At 47.3% G+C, this 17,925-nt stretch overlaps 1 protein-coding gene across 5 annotated transcripts in view; it reads left to right on the top strand.

Annotated features, from left to right (window-relative positions):
- MSI2 (musashi RNA binding protein 2) overlaps window positions 1-15,736 on the top strand; it is a 260,590-nt gene extending 244,854 nt beyond the window's left edge. For 2 of the 5 annotated variants that reach the window (XM_050908824.1, XM_050908823.1), the window contains 3 exons: window positions 10,901-11,055; window positions 12,833-12,910; window positions 15,223-15,736. In XM_050908824.1, the coding sequence (XP_050764781.1) occupies window positions 10,901-11,055; window positions 12,833-12,874 (197 nt within the window). In that variant the 3' untranslated portion in view covers window positions 12,875-12,910; window positions 15,223-15,736. Of the gene's footprint in view, window positions 1-10,846; window positions 11,056-12,832; window positions 12,911-15,222 lie in introns of all 5 variants that reach the window. The other 3 variants (XM_050908822.1, XM_050908820.1, XM_050908821.1) reach the window with 2 other exon arrangements.
- Window positions 15,737-17,925: the final 2,189 nt, after the last annotated feature.

The raw sequence follows: 17,925 nt of genomic DNA, 5'->3' as shown, positions 1-17,925 counted from the left end.
GCAATTAGAGTAGGCTAAAAATAAAGGGGCCTTTTGTTCCCTGTTACTCATTAATATTAATAAAAGACCTGTCCGGGCTGTGGTAAACAATTAATGCAGATGTGGTTGCCCACGGTAAAAGTAGCAACAGCTTTCGTGTTACCCAGCGCGAGGTGAAAGCGCCGGCGTTGCCTGGCTCAGCTCTTTCCTTCATTTTAAATAGAAAAATTATTAGAGAGAGGTCTGCATTAGCACAGCATCACGAGCTTTAGCCCTTATTTGCCAGTTGGATGGATGGTAATAAGTGTTAAAGCTCAATGTGCAGACACAGACAGCAGGTACAGCGCGCTGGGGTCAGATCCTGCGAAACAGCGAGCATCCGCAGCCCTCCGAGTTGTGTGCGGGAGAAGCACAATGGCAGCAGTTCCCTGATGCAGAAATCTCTTCCTTTATCCCCCCCAGCCCAGCGTTGCCCGAGGGAGGGCGCAGGGCCGTGCCACTGCCAGTGCCCTCTCCGGTGAGCAGCACTGGCTGCGGGATGCCCCGGTGAAGGGGCTGCTCCACTGCAGAGCCAGGGCTTGAGCAAAGAGCTTGCCCGAAAACCCGAGCACGTGAAAGCACGGGTGTGGTGCTGCTGAAATGGCTCCGGTGCAGCACGTTACAAACATCGAGTGCCAAAAAAGAGTGGAAGAAAACAGTCCCAAGCATTTGATGGGAAGTATGTAAACGTTAAAGCACACCAGATTTTAAATTAACTGTAAAACCAGTTAAATTGATGGAGAAACCTGTTAGAAAGATGACTAACGGGACAGAGTTTATTTACCGCTCTGTTTTATTTGCTTGTCTGTGAGCATCCCTTGTTGGCAGGGAGGGACAGCGGAGCAGCGCAGAGCTGGGCCGTGGCCGGCCTGGTGAGCGCGGGGGGCTGTGGGGTGGTCACCCCCCTCCCCACGGCCCTGGGGTGCTCGGCACCCCTGGAAAACGCCATCAGTAAGGGGGAACCTCTCCAACGGGCAGCGGAGGCACCCGAGTGCCCCCGGCCCGAAACCCTCGAGTGCTGTGCTGGGGGGCGGGTTGCAGACAAATGGGAACCGCATCCCTCCCAAACTGTTTAACTAATGGAGGGAAACGTAGCACAGCCTTTGTAAGGTCGACATTTGTTTGTTGTTAAGGATCTAATTAGAAACATGAGAGGGAGCTGAATGGCTGCTTGCTCGGCTAATTAGCGACATGCACGAAGACCACTTTGAACTTCAAGGACACAAAGCTATTAGCGCTTACATCAAAAATGGATTAAACTTCTGTGCTTTTATAATGATTAAAGATGAGCCGCTCAAGAGGAAATCCTTTTGTAAGGCTGTGACAAGAGCTGGCTCCCTGATTGCAGCTTCTACAAGCAAAGCTTTGTGTGGCCTCCGTGTAGCACTCGCCCCGGCGCGAGAGTGACACCGCTAACTTGCAATATGGAAAATGTGATTAGGCAGTAAATATTGATCGTTCGCAAAAAATTACAGCCAAGCTGGAAAGTGCATTTATTTGTCCTGCTACATAACTGCAGAACTTAGAAAAGCTGGGCTTGAATACGTTGAATTTTGTGTCTTGTCTTCTGCAAACTGGTGCACATCAACAGCTTCCAGCCGTGGCTGATGCTTCGGGTGCATTAATCGCAGTATTTAGCAGAAGCAGGTGCTGCTGACGTGCCTGCAGCATGCACAAGAGGGACAGCGGTGGGTTTTTAAAACACTTGCACCGGTTGAATTTTTAGCTTACCCAAGCTTGTAGAAACCGCCCAGCTCTTGCTCTCTGCTCATCTAAGGCAGCTTAGCAGTTGCTTTTTGTGTCCATGCTGCCTGCTCAGCATCCGTGCTGGTGCCGGAGCAGAAGTCCCCGTGGTGCACCGCGGAGGGAGGACGCTGGGGCCGCGTCAGGAGCAGTTGCCACAAGATCCCAGTTGCCATTATCACACCGACGTGTCCAGCTCGGTTCCTAACAGCTCGGGCTGCTGCGAGGTGCGGGTCTGAGGGGTGTGAATAATTGTCAGCAGCCCCGCGCTGGGGCTGGGTGCCTGCAGCAGCGAGGACGGGGCTGGGCAGCACTCCCTCCCCGTGCTCTGTTCACTTCCAGCGGTAATTGCTGAGCCGGGAACCTGCTCACCACCCACTGCTTTCTGTCGTTATCCCTGCGATATTTTGATGTGTGAAGCCATTTCCAAAGGGGCTGCAGAGGCAGAACAACCTTTTAAAGTGTGACTGCAGATAGAAAATAACGTACAAATAGTACCTTGTTACGGCAGATAGCTGCTTTCAGTGTCTCTTGGCCTCATCACCACTTATTTTACTGATGAGCCCGACAGTTGTTTTATTTTATTTTTTTCCCTGCAGGGCCAATATAGCTGCAGGGGAGGGACAACTGCTGCCACTAACCCGGGGCTGCCTGGCTGCTCCCCATTACAGAGCCATGTCAGGGGCGACCGGGAAGGCACAAAGCTCGCGGTTTGATTTTCCAGAGTCAGGACTGAACCGGCTGTCATAAACAAAATATCTACAGTTCCTAATACTTGCAGAGGAGCTCTCTCTGCCACAGGCTTCTTACAGAGAGGTGTTTGCTTTTCAAGTCTGCTTGGGAAGACCTGGAGCGAAGTGCTTTGCCTTGCAGATCCCTGCGAGAGATGTACTAAATGGCACCTCTAATTGTAACACTGGGGTTATTTGTTTTTCTGGTTTGTCTCCCACTTTCTGTTTCAGCTAGTTGGGAGCTGTTTGTACGTTGCTGCTCTCCAGAATATCTGTGTGTTTCCAGCTCATTATTTCTGAGACATTTTTGAGTCTGAGCATTGATCTGAATTTGAGGTGTGCCGCGTGCTGTCTCAGACATAAAACAACACTGTATGTAAAAGCGCAGATACAAGAAAGCGATGCTTCCGATGATAGTTCAGCCTGACCACAAACGAACGTGTTTGTGCCTCTAGCTGGAGCTGTATGTGGTGATCGGTATAGGAAAAAAGAGCCTGAATGTGAGCATTTAATTGTCAGTGCTGTGCCTGTGCGCTCTTGCAGCCTGAATAGGCAACCGAGAACCAGGAGCACCGATGTCTTATTTCAGACTGGCATTAATTTGTACATCCAGTCTGGGGTAAATCACATCTTGGTTGTTAGCATCTCTGAAAAGCAAGATACAAGCTCCCATTAGCTTCAGCCGTGAATGCACAAAGAATTAGCTTTGGCCAAGCTATCTGTAACATGGGTGCAGTGCTAGCTAATGATATTTATAAGGCTCTAAGCACTAATGATGTAAGATTTGCATGCGGTGCTGAAGTTTTCCCGCAGTCCATACCATGGCTGATTATTTAAAGTATCAGCATCACACTGTGACTGCTGGTCTGTTAGTCATGCACGCTGCAACGTGGCCATTAGTGCTTATGCTTCAGGACACATGGGGTCCCCAAGGAAGGGCGAGATCTCCCCTGCGCCAGTCACCATGGTTTTACTGTAATGTCCTCTGCAGCGTTTGTGCTTGGGTTGTTGCGAAGGCAGTACAGCAGGCTGGAATCCTGGGGTAACAGGTGATATTCCTTCTGTGAAAATCTTCTCTTAAAATCCAGCGGTAAATCCCAAGTGACTCAAATTAAATGCCCCCAGACTGTGGTGTAGTTCCCTGTCCCAGCTGGGCTGCTTGGGACCCTGCTTCGCAGCTCTGCTGAACCCATCGTGGGCAGAGGGACGGGCTGCAGTGTGTGCAGATAAATACCGTCTGCTCGCGGCTGCTGACGGGACTGGGGTGCCTGCTCTCCGTCGGCTCACCCCACCAGGCTGCTCCAAACGGCACCTCCCTGCCCCATGTCCCCCGTCCCCTGCCTGTTTCCATCCCTGTCAGCAGCATTCAGTGTTATTATATCATTTACTCCTTCGAGCTGGAAGATGATGTTTGCAGCACGTTATATGAATTTTTCATAAAGACAGAAAAACAGCCTAATCTTGTGAGCTTTGAGTCTTGGTAGTGGGTAATGGCTTTGATTTAAAGCATTTTGTCTTAATGATAGTTATATTGAAAATTTCCTGCTGCTTTCAAGCACGTGTAGTTATTATCATAAACATTGATGGTAGAAATGCCTGCCAAATTGTGCGTGGCTCTTTATGGTAGATGAGAGAGTCATCCAGAAATTAGAGCACTGGATCAACAAGTTGTCGAGAAGCCTGTTTGTACAGAAAGCCACCCCGGGGCCGGTGGGACAAGGCAGGAGCGAGGAGGGCCTTGGGGGAAAGAAGTGCTGGAGATGACCGGCACTGGGTGTAGAAAATGCTAGACGTGAGATTAAAAGCGGGTTTCTGGTGAGAAGGAGCTGCTTTAGAAGAAGTTGAGGAGTACAGAGGGAGGGCAGTCCCCTCCCAGGCAGAGCACTCGGCTGTTCTTCCCCAGCCCTCGTGCTGGTGGCCGTGCAGTGCAAGCCCCTGCTGCCCGCCTGCGCCCTGCCTCTGCCTCTGCCTCTGTCCTGGCGGCCTCTTCCATTTGTTCCACTTGAAAAAATAAACGATAACCTGATGCATAAAACATGCATGTTTACAGGGGGATATTTCATTCTTTTCTTTTTGTCGATGCATGTCGCTGTGTTCCCCGTGTGGCGTTAGATAATGGGATCTGCTTTCTGGGGAGCATCTCCATCACAAGGTGGGCTGTCTGTGGCTGGATTCTGCCTCCAGCCGTGCCAGAAGTAACTGCGGAGCCGCTCGCCCGTGTGAATCGTTGCCCAGGGATAAGGAGCCCTCTCCGGGAGGCACAGGCAGCGATGGAGTGCCATTCGACGGGTCTCTGGGGACGTTGGTTTAGTGCTGACCAACGCACACTTTGGGGCGAGCACATGCAGCCGTGGGGCCCCAGCATTCCCCGCAGACGTGTCTCTGCGGGGTGCAGGCAGGGGACGTGGGTGCCTGCGCGTGGGGAGAAGCTGGGGCGGCTCCAGCCGGCTCCATTGTGCTCTCAGCTGCTCTCTCAAGTGCAAAATGTATTTCTGGCTGTGATAACGGGGTACTATATCTCATCCTGAAGTATCCTGCCTCTTCTCAAAGAGGAAATCCAGTAAATCATGTGGTGGTTTCTTTCAGACTTGAGGTTTTTCTTGCCTGTGCACTGTGGCTGGGAAGGCAGCCATGAGTTTCTCTAACCACGTTTTGCACTGTTCTTCACCTTTCTTTTTTTTTACTTTTGAAATATTCGTATTTGTTATGTGTTAATAAAAAAGCAAAGCCACAGTAGTTAACGGTGAAGAGACTGCTGTAGGAGGCAGCCCTCCCCCTGCAATGGTGTTTAAGTGTTTGGGTTTTGGTGCTTTAGGAGAGGGAAAAGTGTTGTCACCGAAGGCTCCGTGTGGGCTGTGCGGGGGACAGCGATCCTTGTGCCGTGCCTGTCTTACACCTCTGTACGTATTTTGTCTGGTTCGTTTCCTTTGAATACAACATACTTCAGTGATGCTTAAAAGCATTGCTTTGTCATCATGTCTAATTTACTAGGCCCTAAGGGACTTACCATCAGCCGGGTACCGTGCAAGTTCTCCTTGTAGGACAGTAATGTCAAAATCCTTACAGTTCTTCTCCCTTTCCATCCCTCTTTCCCTTCATCATTCATGGCTGAATTGAGTTTATTTGGGTGGGATTCCAGCATCCGACTTGTTGTGCTTTACCCAGCTGCCCTCTCCACCCCCGCAGCGAGGCGTTTGGATCCTCGTTAGTGTAATACGCCGTTCGCTAAGGCAAATGTCATAACGAATCCTGACTTAGAAATTTCTCAAGAGTTCATCGAAAGAGAGTTTATCTTTCAAGGGTGACCTTTCTTGTTGAACGGGGATTAATGTATGAGCAGGGTCTGTGTTAACATGGCGGTTTGCAGGAGAAGGCACTTGATAAGCGAGCTCCAGCGAGCTCCGTCCCTGCTCCCAGCAGAGCATTTCGTAGCACCGAGCCTCCTGCCTCTGCGTGAACCTGGGCTGCCAGGTGCGTTTCGGGCTCCAGCTCCCCGCTCCTTGACATAAATCAGTTGTTGTGTGAACATGGCGTTGAGAAGCATCTTACGCGCATGTTAAATGTGGATAAAGACGGCTCTGCTAAAGGATGCCAAGATGAGTTAGTAATAAAATAGCCTTGCTCGCTGAAGCACTGTCTTGAGGTTATGGATGCATTTTTAAATTGTCTCCAAATTCATATTTATTTTAGCAAAAAGACTTTCAGTTATTCTCCTTTGAGGAGATGCAGCTTGGGCAGAGGAGAGGGTGCAGTGAACGTGCATTGTTGCACCAAACACATCCCCGAGACGAGACCCACGTGCGGGCGCGTACTGCAGCGGGGAAGTACAGCAAACCCTGGCTTTTGCCGTAGCAAAACCTGACCGCTGTAAATACTAAACGCTGGCAATGGTTTGTGGCAAGGCACCGAGTCTAAGGTCCTTGTATCTGTTGCCAGCCTTGTCAGCGATAGCATTTCTCTGTCTCTTCCCAGTGGCTCTGGAAGATGGAGACAGTACCGATGTTTGTCATGGCTCTCCCACCCAGCTCCTTCAGACAAGGTCTGGCTCTTGCTGTGCCAGCCGTGTGTAGCAGATCCCAACTCCACCATCGCCAACACTTTGCATTTAAAAAAAGCCTGTTCTGGGGCTGCTTTATGAACCCACATTTGCTTCAATGTATCATGCCCCATCTCGCTTTCCTAGCGCTCCCCAAGCCACCACGGTGCTGGGCAGGGTAGAGCTCGAGGCTCCCCAGAGCCTGTCCCTCTGGCCTGCAGGCAAACATTCACTTACTGATCAAAATTCACAGACTCAGAGCCTTTTCTGTAAGAATAACCACAGCACATTAAACTTCCTTGTTCCCATCACTGCCACATCTCTTGGCTTCTGTCTCTTGATCTCCATAGGCATAGGAAGGAGGTTCTGTAACCCAGAGGATGGGGGATCATTGGGGCAGAAGAAGATAAAACTTGGTTAGCTGTGACTTACAGACATATCTAATCTTTTCCATATCTCTCCTGACCTCGATCTATCACCAGGCTTCCTGGTGACACTTGGGATTGCAAATTATGCGTAGAGGAAACCCCTGAGTTGGAGGCACTTAGCCACAGTCTCGGAGCTGTGAAAACGTCCGGTGCGGGATGGTTTCCTGTGCAATTGGTTGGTAAATTGGACCTGAACCTTTCAGAGCATGTTGGAAATGGGTACTTTGACTACCAGGACTTCCTGAGTGCTGGCAGTCCTTGGAAGGGGAGGAGATGGCCCTGCCAACCCCCAGGGAATGCTGAATCAGTCTGATGGGTCCTCCCGGCAGACCAAAGTCAGGAGATACTTGGTCAGCTCAGCCAGTACCTCTGTCCGGTCCAGGCAACAGGTCGGGCTTTGCTCCTGGTCTCCATTGACTGGCATCAAGACACGGTCAGTGGTTCCCTCCCCTCTCCTGGGAGAGCGCAATCCCCTGACGGTTTTTCAGCAACGTGCTTCCAAACTTCTGCCCTTAATTATTTCCCATTCTGACCGCAGGATGTCGGTGGCCGGGGGGAAAGTCTCAGATTCCTTCCAGCCTGCAAGGCATTAATCTTAATGCTCTGCGATTGTCGCTGCTCACAGCAGCCGTGGTTCTTGGACAGCTTCTGCCTCCTCCGGCGACTGAGCTGACATCGGGAACTTTGTCATAAAGATGCATGTCTCCAAAGAGTCTTAAATTTTCTTTGAGGACTGAAACAGTAGCTGGAGTCTGGAGGATTTGGGGGGTTTTTTCTTCTTCATTTTAGTCTCAGATTATTCTAGGTTTGTGTAAAACAAATCTGTTTCCAGGTATTTCTTACCAGAACGCGTCACGTTTTGCATGTTGGGGAAGTTGTTCAAGGTTCCTTTGCTGTTGTTTCAAAGCGATGGTAAAAGTGCCTCTGGCTCCAGGTGAGCTTACATGCAGCTATTGTAAGAAGACAAATATTTAGCAACTCACCATGGCTGAGTGAATCATTAAAATACGGCTTTCTGCGGAGTGCTTAGCCTCCTAGCAATTATGAGAGCTTTACTGTTTCATTTATTGCGTCTGGAGCAAAGTGTCAGCTCTGTAAAAGCTTCCAGCCCTTTCTATATAGTTTTCCGGGCAGCTGTTCAGCCGGTGGCGTGGAGCGGTGCCGGGGCATCCCCAGCCTCCCCGCGGCAGTTCCTGGGCGACGGAGCGGCGGGCGTGCTTTTGGCGTGCCCATTTTTCCGCAGGCACTCCTGTGAGCAGTGTGGAATATTCAGCTGATGTTCAGTAGACAGAAAATTACCTTTTTCTTACATTACATACATGCAATCAGAAGGACTTTTGAATAACCAGTTGCCAGCTCTGTCTGCATGTATGAAAGCCGGTATTCCCAGTCTTCTTAGAGATGTAAATGACAGTGGCCGGGGTGGGATGTTTGGGGGGACAGAGCATCTCTCTCTGGCTCCTCAGTCTCCATTTGCTGTTCTCTTTGCAAGGTTTCAGGACGCGGCAAAGCGTGTCCCCTTGTCACCCGTGCACGGTTCTGTGGTTGCAGGTTAATGATGCAGAACTCTCCCTCTGGGTGCCACAGTGTATGTCTGTCTGTCCTGTTAGCCACGGCATCGCCACGGCGGGCATCGCGTGGGCAGTCGCTTGGGGCCGAGGCCGGTCCCTGCTCCTGGCCCCGAGGCGGTGGTGGTGCGATGGGCTCTCCTGGTGCTGCCGCAGGGGTTTGCAGGAGTATTTTACTAACAGGATCCCCCCTTGCCTTGCCGCGTCCCTCTGCCACTCTCCTGCCTTTGCTCAGACCGGCCAACTGGGTTTTCTGTGTGACTTGGCAGTAAAACTCGCATCCATTTTATTGAACCAGAAGGAGGAAAAGGAAAAAAGAAGTGCTAGCTTATAGTAATAAAGGGCTTTTGAACATCTCAGCTGGATATTTTTCTTTATGAGTGAGAAGGCCAAATGTTATCTTGACATTTAATCTTTAATAATAAAAAAAGACACTTCGTTTGCCAGTGAATTCCAAAATCTGTTTACTCTCTCATGCCTTATTTCTTTTAACTTGCTAGCTTAGATGTCCTACTTACTTTCCCCTGCTACCAGTTCAGAGCTGCATTAAATCATTTATTTTGTAAAATTTACTCTCCTGTCATTGCAGAGCCAACAGCTGCCGGGTTGACTTTTTTTGACCAGTTCATTCATTCATTTGAAAAATGGGGACCTCTTGGGAGGGCAGTGCAGGGGGAAGGGGCCAGGGCAGGAGAGGTGGTGGCCCAGCAGCAAATCCAGGCTGAGCCCACTGCAGCCCACCTAAGGTGCTGCCAAAGCCTTCCCTCGGGCTGCCCTTGTCGAGTGAGCAGGGCTTTCTCCCAGGCTGGTTTCCATCCCCAGTAAAACCCTGCAGTCGGTCAGCGCAGCTCTGACCTGCGGGCTAGCGACCGAGGGTTACTGCGGGCTATCAAATTTTATAAACCCTTTTTAGTGCTTAATGAAGATACGCGGGAAGTTGCAGCCAGAGGAAAAAGGCTGAAGAAATCTTGGCGCAGCCTCAAACATGAAGGTGATGGGATCTGCCGCGGGTCGGGTGCTTGGTTGTACTGATACCTGCGGCGCCCGGCTGGGGCTCCCAGGGAAGGCTGCGGTGTTCATCACCGCCGCTGGACTTGTCCCGTCCCCGAGCGTGTGTGCAACAGCGTGCTCAGCCCGAGTAACCGGGAGGCTCACGGCCAGCCGTTAGCCGTTTGCAGCGTGCGCCTCGGCGCTGCCGGTACCTGCACGTGGCGCGGATGCGGTGAGACACTAGTTGGTGCGGGCAGGCAAGTCTCCGTGTGCTCCCGAAGGACCTTGCAAGTACCACTCAGGTGTAGCTCCAGCTTCCCGCAAGCCATTTCCATCCAGCTCCTCCTAGTCCGCTAACTTTTCTTTTGCATTGAAACTTCTTACTCATAAATTTTACATCCAAGAGCAACTGTGAGAAATGCCAGAAGCCTGATCATCTAACATGCTTTAATACCTAAATTTATTCTTTAGTATCATTCTTATTTACATTGTTTTTCTGTCTCAAAAAAAAAAGGGGGAGGAAAAAAATAAAATTTTCTTTTACTTCCACGTTAGGAGGTGAGTTGTCATACACCCTCTGGAATTCTTTTTTGCTTTTGATCTTTATTTATTTGTTTAATTTTGGTTGATGTCCCAAGCATGGTTTTGGAGACGAAGGTAGGTCTTCGCTCTCCAAATCAAAAGGAAAAAAATTAAATAAAACAACACTCTCCTTGGTCTTACTAAAAAAAAAGATTTCCAAACTGTTCCATTCCATACCATTTAAAGGAAAAAAAAAAATAAACTATTGAACTATTTCTACAGCTTACTGATTTAAGAGGGCGGGTTTTTTTCAAAAGTATCGAATGGATCCAAAAATGATTTTCCTAGACGTGATTGAAGTTATTTGCTGTCAACATTTTAATATCAATATTACCACAATGTGTAGTCTCAAACTAGTTCCTTTGTAGTTTGCATGGGATGTGAATGCTGTCTCGGCGTGCCCAGACCTAGAGAACTTGTTACTACTGCATGAGCATCAAGTCAGATGTTGAAAAATACCTATTATATTTTGTGATAATTTGGTGAAAATGAGCACCTCCAGTCTCTGGTTGCAGTAGTGTGTTGAATGATTGTTCTTTTTTTTTTATATATATCCATATATATATTTTTGGAGCTCTAAGCTTCGTAGTAGTACGGGCTGACTCTTATCCAGTACTTGCTCTCCTATCGCATGGCCTTGGTTAAGTGTTAGAAGTTGGGCCTAGGCTGTTTATTCTGGTGTTTGGCTTTGTAATAACGGTGCATGCCCGGCGTCTGGCCTCATACCCAGCTTTATTCTCTGCACACCAGTCTTGAATAGCTACAGTGCTCAACCGAATTTTGGCGCACCCGCTTCCCCGGCAGGCTCCAACCCAGCCCGACCCGGAGGCTTCCCCGGGGCCAACAGCCCAGGGCCCGTCGCGGACCTCTACGGCACGGCCAGCCAGGACTCCGGCGTGGGTAACTACATAAGCGCCGCCAGCCCGCAGCCGGGCTCCGGCTTCGGCCACGGGATCGCCGTAAGTACCGCGCGCGCCGGCGCCAGGGCCGCCGCCCCCGCTTCTCGGTCGGTCGGGGGGGGTGTTCCTTGTTTATTGACGTTGGGGGTGGGGGGTTATGCTGGGGTTTTTGTTAATTACGACGTGACGGCGAGCGTAGCGCCTTGCTGCCGTAGCCTGCTAGAGCTGTGCCCCAACCCGCTGGAGCTGCCAAGGGGCTGCGCCGCTCCAGTTACCAGCTGGGCTGGAAACGCTCGTCTGGCGCCTTCTGCAGTCCAGACTTGACGCGTTTCAAAAGGAAATATTTAATAATTATGGGCTTTAAAGTTTCTGCTTATCTATACGGGCTTTATATCAGCCCAACCACCCATCCCAGCTGATGCACCCATTTGCAGACAACGCACCAGTACCTGCTCCCACCTAAACGAGCAAAAAGCGGCTCATTAATTTGGCCGGTGGGACCCCAGGGTTGCCCACAGCCACCTCGGCGAGGGGACGGCCGTCCTGCCGCTGGCCGTGGGGCTGTCCCGCTCCCCTTCGCCCGTCCCTGTAGCTGCAGCATCCCTGTGAACCAGGGGTGGATGCTGGCATTTGCTGACCTCCTGGGTCACTTCCAGCCCGTTACGGCATCGCTAACAGTCCTTAAAATCTGCAGGTTACAAGTAAGTCGCTTCCGTTTTGTTGTCAAGTCGTTGGAACAGTACCTCTTTAATGCCGCGTGGGTCTGCAATCTCACTAATGACGGGCAACGGAGATTTGCTTAACAAAGCTGCATGCTGTTTTTCAGATCGCACTGTTTTACCTGTGTGTGTTAGCATGAATGTGGTTGGACCTCTTTGGTGGCTGTCAGTCTCCCAAACAGCAAAACTGCAACTGAAGTTGTTTCCCTTTTTGTGGTAAAACGATGTGATTTTTTTTTCCTCTTGTACGATAAACATGGCAAAGTACAGAGGGCTCCCCCAGGATCCCTCAAACTGAGCGGAGAATTTCACTCTCTGACCGAATGGGATGAGTGGGGGGAGCGGGAGCGTAGTGCAGACAAAGTTCCTGAAATTGTTATTTTTATTGCAGAAGCAACCAGTACCCAAAAAGACAAAAAACCCTGCTGCCTCCGTTTGTGCCCTTGTGCTCAATTCCCGTCCCGGTCCTGCCCCTCCCGTGGTCACGCCAGGGACTTGACAATCCCTTCGGATCAATTCTAGTACCAAGCGTGGAATATTATTGCTCTGCTAAGAGCTACATCAATTTAAACTGCCATCTCTCACCACTTACAACACCTCTTATTTCCATTTTTCACCTAAAGAAAAAGACCTGTTTGTTCTTGAAAACGTGGGCACTTTGGCCTCAGCAACATCTCGATTTTTCAAGTATTAGGATACGAGGTACAAGCCTGGGTATCCGGATTTGTCTGCACTAACACTTCTCCAAAGAACAATTTTGTATTTGACTTGCAGATTGGCAGCCTCTTAATTTCCCCCAATAACTGCAAAGAATCCCGTAGCTTTTTTTACATATATATTTATTTAACACTCTCCATTTACTAACCCTGGTTTAAAAATAAAGAAGGGAAAACCCCAAGCTTATTTTTGCAACTGGGGGAATGAGAAGATTATGGTCTTGGAAAGGTAACCGTAGGGTTCAGCACACCGAGTCACCGGTGACCAGAGCAGCTCTCGGAAATACCTATTCATGCTGGCAACACAGTCTTTCAAGTCCTTTGATAATTTCTTGCCAAAATTAATAATCATCTGTTCCCATGTATAGAGCACTGATGAACTTAACAATTGTACAATTTTAGGGACCTTTGATTGCAACGGCTTTTACAAATGGATACCATTGAAACGTTACACATGGTTGGTTGCCATCTCACTTGGAGGTATTACAGTATATACCATTTGTACTTTGTGCTAAACTACCATCTCCCCTATATTTACTTTAAGTGAACAATTTTTTATCTTCATTTCGTCTTTCCTTGGCCTTTAATCATTCCTTTCTGTGATTTGTGTTATTCAAATCAATCTCGCGGGTCGGAAACTGGAAGGCAGATCGGGAGCTAAACCCCCCAAAGTCATGTTTTCATATTCATGGCACTTAGTGCAATAATTTGGAGAGCCAAAAACCCTGCAGAAGAACCAGCGATCCCAGAAACCTGTGGGGAAGCGGCCAAGGGCCAGCTGACAGCATCCCGATGGGGATTACAGATCTGCTACCAATGCAGTGGTCTAAAAATAGATGAGCCCCACTGCTTTATTACAGAGAAACCATCATTCTTAATTAAGTGCTCTACCAAATATTACAGCTTAAAGATAACATTGTAACTAGTAACCATAGAGCAATTATCAAGATTAAAAAAAAATTAAACCTAAGCAAATTAAATTAAAGACATTACCTGAGTAATGCATCCTTGGATCGCTGCCAGTTTCCTACCCTTTGAACTAAGCTCAAGTTAATTAAATGTTTAATTTATTTTTTTTATTTTTTGGCCTTTGGCATATTCATCTGCGCAAACAAATATTCTTATACTGAGAACAGAATAGATTTGAAAAGTCAGTCAATGAAAAACAGAAGTTACCCATTAAATGGCACAGGTTTACCTCTAGAACTCTTAGTCCCTACAGACAAATGTAATGGATGTGACAGATTTTATTTCTCTGTCTTTTGCCCAGCACTGCCTGATCAATGTCACATGTTTTACGTTCAAAATCAGTGTATGAAATTAGAATTACAGTTAGTCAAGGGGCTGGGAACTGTGGAAAATGTTTGGAGGCTTTAAATTATATAAAAATAGATTTATACCTAAATACTAGTGGATAAAGGGGGTTTCTATTTACTCTTCATCTACCCACAAACACCCAAGATTACCTGAAATTGTTCCGTCAATTAATTTGCTCCACCAAGTAGTATTTTTTATGGGAAAGAAAAACGTGGCATCAGCACTCTTGCTTTAATCCCAGTTATTATTTGCACGTATCAGGATATGTTCACGGATCACTTTGTCAGAATCCTTCACGTTTTCTGGGCCGCCAGCCTTTGTAATAACAAGGTGGTACACAGCACCGGCTGGAGACCTAAGCAGAACATCGTAATTCACGCTCATAACGCTGCAATGAAGACAGTGCTCATCAGATTAATGTGTTGTAATCATTTTACACTTACCACAACACATCAAACTGTAACCATCATTTACTGGCCAGTATTAAGACTCAAACCATTAATGACTTAAAAACAGAAAGTGCTTTTAATGTTGCTCATTACTAATTAAAATAGATTTTGAGAGGAGGAAATGAGCTTTATTATTAATTCCTCAAGGACCACTGAGTTTGAAATTTTTATTGCGGCGGTGCATCCCGAGGCGTCTGGTCCCTCGCCCGCCCCGGCTGCCCCCGCTCCCCGGGGCAGGATGCGGCCGCAGAGGATGAATTTGGCGGAGCTGCGGGTCCCCGGGGCAGGGACCGGCCGTGCCCGCAGACCTGCGGGGTGCTGGTGGGACCTCACCCTGGGCACGGCCGTTTGGGGATGGGTTTTGGAGGTCATTCCCAAAAATGCGTGACCAGGGTGCATTCCTCGCCGCAGCCAGCCCTGCGAGCAGCTGCCTGCAGAACCAGTCCCCTAATATTTATTTCTGTCTCAACATTAAGCACCGGCAGGAACAGAGCATTAGAAGCTGAAGCCTCCGTTGTAAAATAAATCATCACCGCTGCAGTGTGCCCGTGTAGAAGTTGTTACCTTTCAAGTACTTTAGCCGTGCCTTTAGAAAAAAATCATTTTACCGAAGCCGCGTAAATTCCTGGCGTAACAGATGCCCGAGGAACAGTTTTTGTCCTTCCGATATATCAAGTCGCGTTTTATTGTTCCTAAACCAGACTAGCACACAGCAAACCCCAGCCTGCCTGGGAAGGCGCTGCCTGCCTGAAGTTCAGGCTTAGCTGGCAGGCTGCTTTCCACAGGGATGGAGCTGGAAAGTACGAGCAGTAAATACATTAAATAGACTCTCCCGCGGCGGCAGTCCCAGGAACGCCTCTGCGTTTCAGCCGGCTCGCTCCGGATTCACCCTTGGTGTGGATCAGAGCACGCCGCGGCTTTGCAAAGCGTTTGCAAACACTTGGGGGTTTTTGTTAAAAATCCCAGTGGACCTCAGTTAACTCTCCCTCTCCTCCGTGTCCTGTGTCTGCCTTCTCCTCCCCGCAGAGTCTCTCTGGATGTCCGGGCAAGACGGGGCGAAGTTTCTGAACGGGCCCATGTTTGGGTGATCTCATCAGACTTTGAGCACTACATCATCACCGATAACGCAAACAAACTGGAGGTGGCACTCGACGGACTTAGGTTGTTTAAAATCTCTCTCATCATCTCATGAATCTGCTGTACTATAAAAACAACAGCTTTTAAAAGTATGTATATAAAATCCATTTCTTGTTCGTTTTATTTTCTTGATGGGTTCCCCCCCTCTTTTTAAATCTCTCCAAACCACATTTTTTCGTAGCATTTTGACATAGTCTCGTAGCCACGTAGTTCTAATTCTTTGTGTATCTAGCAAGAGCCTAACCATAGTGTAACTGTTTATATTAAGGGGTTTCTTTCGTTTTTCTTTCCCACCTCCCCTCCTTCTCCCTTCTGTTTTACGTAGTCGTTGTTGCTTAAAGGATGCTGAGATGGTGACAGGAGTCTCAGCCGCTGGTACCGGCTCTGCAGCCGCCGAGGGTGGCGGGGGGAGCAGAGCCGGCGGCGGGCACGGTTTCGGGGTGGCCTTGCAGGGCGCGGGGGGCGCGGGTGAGCAGCAGGTTCTCTAGCCCTTCTTTTCGTTTGTGGCGTCTTCGTTAACCTAATTCTATCTATTTTCGGCAATAAGGCAAGGACTACAAACTTTTTGTGCGTCCTTTTTCTATAAGTGCTTTTTTTTGTTGAAAGAGGTGATATAAGGTTTTTTGAAATTGTGAATTCTGAAAAAAAAAAAAAAAAATACTGTAAATACAATTCCATTAACTACATATAAACTATTAAGAAAGAGAAATACAAACCTATTTTTGTGATGGAGTCAGCCTAAGGCAGTTTCTCTATGAAAACGGAAGAAAAAAAAAAAGAAAGTTTTAGACTTTGTGACCAACTGCCGGAGCTGGCCCGCGGGAGTTAGGTGATGCACACACTGTTCGGCTTGCTCCGTAGGCGTGGTAGACCTTCCAGCTCTCCTAGCGTCATACCAGCATCTTCGCTATCAGACGTGCACAGCTTACAAAGGAACAGTCTAGTGGTATTTTTTTAATTTAAAACCTGCTTTTCCCACGACTGAAAAAGAAGCTACGATTTTCCTATTTAACGCATTTACGGTTCAAAGCACACCTTTGTGTTTTTTTTAGTCGTTGTTTTAAACTAGATCAACTTGCTGTCCAGTCATTTCAGCTGCTCTGGGCACCCTGCGCAGCCCGGGCGGAGGCGAGGTCGCTCCTCCGCGCTCGCCTGCTGCAGGCAGAGCGGCTTTAAAGCTTGCATGGTTACCTGTTTTATCCATTACTCTCTGTATTAACAAATTAGGAAAGCAACTTTGGTTTTTGGTTTTTGGTTTTTTTTTTTTTTTGGGAATACCTCAGTGCTACAAGTTTCACCCTAGAAGCAACGGAAGATTTTAATTTATTGTAGTTGTAAACAGAATTTTAAAAAAAAAAATAAAGTATAAAACATCATTGCACTGTGACTGGTAGGGGAAAAACTGACAGTTTCCTATTTGCACATGTTTAATATTTGGCTGTTATATATATGGTCCTCTGTTGGGGGAGGAAACTTATGAAGGATATTTTTTAATTTAATTTTTTTAATATTGGTAAATAGGCCTGCAACAGCAAACTAGAAGTACAACATGGTAGGTGGCATTAAGAACATACTGTAGTGTGGATATATTTCTTCTTTTTTTAACGTAATATTGACAAGTTTTATTAATATTTTTTTAAATTGTTACGTTTATAAATTTGGTACTTTAGGTACAGCCAGTATAAGACACTGAATGCGACATTTGTTAAAAAGAGCTGCTGCACTCCTATTTTTGTAAATTTTACTAACAAGTAGACTAATGTAGACATTCAATAGACAAGGTAGAGCAAGGCATCTTTAACAAAAACAAGGCACCATACTGCTAACCGAAAGGAGAAAACCTTGTTTTTCTTGTTTTTAAAGAAGAATCATGCTTTTTATGTAATATTTTAGGTTTTTTTCTTATTTCAGAACAACCAGGTTTAAGCAAAATGCTGGACGCTTTTTAAATATTGAGACTTGATCAAGTAATAAAATAAATAAAACAATTCTTTAAAAAATAAAAATGAAAAAAAAACAACAAACCAAATTCCCTGAAATTCAATGTACCGTCGGGGAATTTTTTATTGATATTTTGTCAATGTTGATGATGTACTGTACTACCAGTTGGTTTTCCTCTCCATTCCCTGTCACCTCATAGAATATTCTTTGTTGATCATTGTTGTATGTTAATAGTGTATAAAATGGCTATCTTGTAAGAGTGCTGTCCTGATGCTAGTGTAGTGAATTTTTCCCCCCCTCTTTCTCTCTTCCTCTTCTAGTACATATTGGTAGGTGTATCGTAATTAAGGTTAAAAATTTAGATGTAGTTATTCAGATTTAGGACCAGTAAGGATAGAACTTTCTCTTATTTAAGAAAAAAATGCTAATAATTTTGGGAAGGTTTTCCTTTTTTTTTTTCTTTCCTCTTTTCTTTGGTTTTCTTCTCTTGGTTTTTTTTTTTTCTTTTGCTGATCTGATGCGGTTTCAACTAACCAAAGGTCTCACAATGTTAAAAATGCTGGCAAACTCCTAAGGCATTTGTAGATCCCCACCCTTGACTTTGAAAAGGGGATGTGCCATACTACCTTAAATGCTAATGCTAGATATGCA

The sequence above is a fragment of the Gymnogyps californianus genome, chromosome 20, assembly GCF_018139145.2.
Source record: "Gymnogyps californianus isolate 813 chromosome 20, ASM1813914v2, whole genome shotgun sequence".
Taxonomy (NCBI): domain Eukaryota; kingdom Metazoa; phylum Chordata; class Aves; order Accipitriformes; family Cathartidae; genus Gymnogyps; species Gymnogyps californianus.
The sequence above is the reverse complement of the archived record's forward strand: the minus strand, read 5'-3'. Positions and strand labels throughout refer to the sequence as shown.